General features: G+C 44.9%; 1 protein-coding gene across 1 annotated transcript in view; it reads left to right on the top strand.

Annotated features, from left to right (window-relative positions):
* The window catches only part of LOC106533649 (neuronal acetylcholine receptor subunit alpha-10), an 8,027-nt gene extending 3,005 nt beyond the window's left edge, over positions 1 to 5,022 (top strand). The window contains exons 2-6 of the mRNA XM_014030048.1: positions 943 to 1,088; positions 1,159 to 1,313; positions 1,395 to 1,641; positions 1,710 to 1,995; positions 3,572 to 5,022. Coding sequence (XP_013885502.1) covers positions 943 to 1,088; positions 1,159 to 1,313; positions 1,395 to 1,641; positions 1,710 to 1,995; positions 3,572 to 4,293 — 1,556 coding nt within the window. The 3' untranslated portion in view covers positions 4,294 to 5,022. The remainder of the gene's footprint in view (positions 1 to 942; positions 1,089 to 1,158; positions 1,314 to 1,394; positions 1,642 to 1,709; positions 1,996 to 3,571) is intronic.
* Positions 5,023 to 5,084: the final 62 nt, after the last annotated feature.

Here is a 5,084-nt window from a genome sequence, read left to right as displayed (position 1 = left end):
GCTGTGCTTTACTAGTTAGGTTTAGAGGTATGGTGTGAATTAAGCTTTGGTTCAGGTTAGTGTTAGCTATAGACCAGTAATGGTTAATTTTAGGGAAAATGTCTGGTTTAGACATAAATAGTTACAAAAATGAATGGAAGTCAATACAAGTCCTCAGTTCAATGCAAATACAAGGATGTGTGTGTGTGTGTGTTTGAGACATAATTGTCTGAGAACAACTGATTAAATAAATTAAAGGCCCTCTGTTCCTTGAAGGAGGCGTCTTTAGACTAGACGTTTCTGAGCAGAAAGGATGGAGAGGTTTTGGTCAAACCTGGACCGCCCACCTGAGTCTGTGTTGGGGACCAGTCTCAGCTACCACCACTCTCTAAGCTCAGCACCTGTAAAAACACCTGAGTCATCCTCATTTTTGAGTCAGTCTGTGGCGGCCATCTTGAATTGATTGACTCCAAAAGGGAACTGTCTTCAGACGAGCGTCCAGTGATCCCTCTCTGAGAGTTTCATTCAATGTTTGTATTATTTATTCATTTTTTGTTAAAAAAAATCTGTGTACAATAAAAAGTACAAATCACAAATAAAATGAAAGGCAGCAGAAAGAAGAAAAATCTTATATCTGCCCCATTTTTCCAAAACAAATAAATTCAAACAATAATAATTTTCAAGTAAATGTGAGTAATGTGAGTTACCAGATGCTTTACTCAAACATCTCAAGGGAGAATAGAATAGAATAGAATAGAATAGAATAGAATAGAATAGAATAGAATAGAATAGAATACAACAGAATAGAATAAGGTCTTCCTACTTTGATTCATCTCCAACATCTTTAAAAAGGAGCAGAGTAAAAATTAAGATGATGTCATGGTTCAACACCTGATAACAGACAGGTTCTGGTTCCTGGTGGTCCACCTRAGTCCTCCAGGTTTCTTCTTCTTCTCTCTGCAGTTTGTCTCTCAGCTCACGGTCGCTTCGCCCAGAAGCTCCTGACTGACCTGTTCTCCAACTACACCAACGCCCTGCGGCCAGTGGAGGACACCGACAACATCATGAACGTCACACTGCAGATCACYCTGTCCCAGATCATCGACATGGTAACCAAACCCTGTCCTCAGGATCCTCAGACCTTGAGGGTCCAGACTCTTACGTGTTCTGTTTTCTCAGGATGAGAGGAACCAGATCTTGACCACCTACCTGTGGATCCGCCAGGTGTGGATGGACGCCTACCTTACATGGAAGGAGGAGGACTACGATGGTCTGGACACCATCCGGATACCCAGCAGCTACGTCTGGAGGCCTGATATCGTCCTGTACAACAGGTACACTGAGCTCCCTGTCCGCTGGGCTCAGTTCTTCTCTTGGTTTCTTCTCCTGGTTTCTAACAGCTTCCTGCTCCACAGCGCAGACGATGAGTTCTCCAGCTCCATGGAGACCAACGTGGTCCTCCGCAATGATGGACAGGTGACGTGGGACCAGCCGGCCATCACTAAAAGCTCCTGCTCCGTGGATGTGGCATTCTTCCCCTTCGACGTGCAGCAGTGCCACCTGACCTTCGGCTCCTGGACTCACAATGGAAACCAGATGGACCTGATCAACGCCTTGGACAGTGCAGACCTCACMGACTTTGTCCCCAACGTGGAGTGGGAGGTGAGTGCTCATCTTCTCAACAAATCCTGGTTCCTGAACCAGATCTTTAAACTCTCATCTCTGAGCAGGTTCTGGGCATGCCGGCCAAGAAGAACGTAATCCTGTATGGCTGCTGCTCCGACCCATATCCGGACATCACCTTCACGCTCCACCTGAAGAGACGGGCCTCTTTCTACATCTTCAACCTCCTCATCCCCTGCATGATGATCTCCATCCTGGCTCCTCTGGGCTTCTACCTGCCGGCCGACTCTGGGGAGAAGATCTCTCTGGGTGTGACGGTGCTGCTGGCCCTAACCGTGTTCCAGCTGCTGGTGGCTGAGAGCATGCCGCCGTCCGAGAGCGTCCCTCTGATTGGTGAGATGACCTTCTGATCTGCAGTTTGATTCATGTTTGGTCAACAAGTTATTTTTTGTCTTCATCATAGAAAGAATAAATGTTAAATCAGATATCAGGTTCTTGTTGGATGTTTACGATGAAGCTTTAGGTCCAACATCAGAGACATAAATGGTTCTGAGATCCAGTTGGTGAGTTGTCTAATTCAGGTTTACGGCAGTGATATTTAGAGGAACACATTAACCTGGAGCCTGACATTCAGGCAGGATGCTTAATTATCTGCAGAGTCCTCCTCCGTCTCCTCGGACCTCTGATAAAAATCATCAGAGGAAGAAGAATAAAGATAATTAATATGCTGAGATYCAAAAACTGCAGAGGAGGAAAGTTAGTTGTTTGCAAGACGTTCCTTCACAGTGGTGGTTCTGTAACKATCAGGAGTCCAGTGGGAAGATAAAACCTGTCAACAACCAGAGCTCAGCAATCAAGAAGTTCTCAGTCTGTGGCTTTCAGAGCTGCAGACAGAAAATTTTATCTCCTCAGCCCGAAGACGACCAATCAGGATCAGTTTACAGGAAGARAACTCTTTAAAACATCAGCTGCAGACATTTTATACAGAAATAATCCTGTTTATTCTGATTAAAATGTTTAAATATTAAAACTTTAGTTGCAGCAAAAATGTTAATCATTCAATCTGAAGCTTCTGTCCATTAATGATTGACAGCTCAGTGACCACAGAGAGTCCGAAACAATCAGAACAAACTCAGTAGGTCCTCTGGACGGGTTCTTATTTAATGAAACGTTTAGTCTCTCCTCCATGAGACTTCTTCAGTCAGAATCAGAACCAACATTAAACTGATAGAATCTCCAAGTCCTGCAGTCCTGCATTCCTGTAGTCTTAAAGACCTGTAGTCCTGCAGTCTAGCAGTTCTGCAATCCTGTAGTCCTGCAATCTGGTAATCCTCCAGTCGACCTGCAATCCTGTAGTCCTGTAGACCTGCATCCTGTAATCCTGTAGTTCTGTACTCCTGCAATCCTGTAGTTCTGTAGACCTGCAGTCCTGTAGTTCTGTAGACCTGCAGTCCTGTAGTCTGTAGTCCTGCAGTCCTACATATGGCAGTCTTGTTGTTCTTTAGTCCTGCAATCCTGTAGTCCTACAGTCTTGTAGTTCTGCATTCCAGCAGTCCTGCAGTCCTACAGTCCTTTAGTCCTCTAGTCCTGTAGTCCTGCAGTCAACCTAGCATATTTTTGCATTAAGAGGGAGGTCCTACTGCTTGGATCTGGACAGATTGTGTTCAGACTAACAAGTAAGGAGGTCCAGACCACCCCCAAATGTCCTTATCTGAATGTCTTCACTCAGACCTCTGAAGGTGGTCCAGTTGAAGGCATGTTGAGTCCAGTAAAATCCTTAAATTTATTCAGTCTGATGACAACATTTGGCAACAGGTCTGAATGGCCTCTGTACAGGTGAGTCAATGTCCTGGGACATGAACAGTTGGACAGAAGTCAGGAGGAACCAGCACGACCTGACAGCTCTTCAGTGAAACCTCTAAMAATCAAAAATCTGGGMCTAAACATTTCTTCATGTCCTTTATCACAGGAAAATACTACATTGCCACCATGATGATGGTGACAGCGTCCACGGCCCTCACCATCTTCATCATGAACATACACCACTGTGGACCCGAGGCCCAACCYGTCCCACAGTGGGCTGAGCGCTTTGTCCTGAACTACCTTTCCAAGATCTGCTTCGTCAGTGAGGTCGGAGAGAACTGCTTCAGAGGGTCTTCATCCAAGAAACAACCTCTATCCCAGGATGAGTCTGATGTCCCCTCATCTGGAGACAACAGAGGAACAAACTGGGAGGTAAATGGACAGGCGTGGGGAGGGACGGGTGAAGAACAGGGTCAGGAGGAGTCTGTGAGGAGGGAGAAGGGTCTGACCAAGCAGAACCTCTGGAAAGAAGATCTGTTTGTGACCGTTGACCATTCTGAGAAGGACTCTGCGGGCGGAGTCCGCAACGGAGACGATGAGTCCAACCGTGATGGAGGGGGGGAGTGTTTGACAGAGAAGAAAGATGTAAGAGGCGGAGTCACGGAGAACCGGAGTGAGATCTTGGTGAGAACCCAGTGCGTGTGCCAGGACCAGAGACTGTGTAAGAACATCGAGTTCATCGCCGGCTCATACCAGGACCAGCGAGCGGCGCAGCTACGCACCGCCGAGTGGAGGAAGGTGGCCAAGGTGATGGACCGCTTCTTCATGTGGCTCTTCTTCATCATGTTCTTCTTCATGAGCGTGCTCATCCTGGGAAAGGCCATCTGATGGAGCCATGAACCAGACCGTGTGGACGATGTGGACGCATCCAGCATCTCTTCACAGAACCCACCGAGTTAAATTTCAAACGACGACCAGTCAGWGCTCAGAAAATTCATTAGGAATGACTCTCAGATACTACCACACCGAGGTTATCGCAGTGTCAGTAAACTTTTCGGCCATCTTTGTGTTTTMTAAAGTTTATTAGCTGTGGCTGCCAGCTTGAAGTTGAGCTGGGTGTTTACCTGCTTCCATCTTTATCCTGTTATAAGAAATGACCAAATATGGTCAACAGGATCAAGACTGGTTTGACTCAAGGCTCCMACCCATATCTTTTAAATATTATAAACAATCTTTATTGTTAAAGTATTTTTAGTTTTAAATCAAATGAACCACAGAACTAAACAGCTGTTTGGTTAGTTGGTTAGTAAACAGGTGGTGCCTCCTGCTGGTCGTTAGTCAAACTGCAGCTTTCAGGTCTTTTCGGTTTTTAGTTCATCCTTCATTTCTGCATGGTYTGAAAACAGGAAGTTTGTTCTTCTTATACCAGGAATTTAAATTCCGATGATTTTAAAGCTTCACTGTTTCTGTTTTATTTCTGAATGTGACACAGAAGTTGGAAGGTTTTGTTTTTTATTATATTATAAATCAGAAGATTTGTTTGTTTGTTTTTTATCACAGCTGATCTGATAATATTTCTGCACCACATCACTTAATAAACATTATATTTTCACATTATTTTTGTTTGTCTAAATTCAAATCCACTGAATACAACAAATGTCATTAAACACTGTTTAAAC

The sequence above is a fragment of the Austrofundulus limnaeus genome, unplaced genomic scaffold (assembly GCF_001266775.1).
Source record: "Austrofundulus limnaeus strain Quisiro unplaced genomic scaffold, Austrofundulus_limnaeus-1.0 Scaffold991, whole genome shotgun sequence".
NCBI lineage: Eukaryota > Metazoa > Chordata > Actinopteri > Cyprinodontiformes > Rivulidae > Austrofundulus > Austrofundulus limnaeus.
Note: the sequence above shows the minus strand (reverse complement) of the source record. Positions and strands in the feature narration are given on the sequence as shown.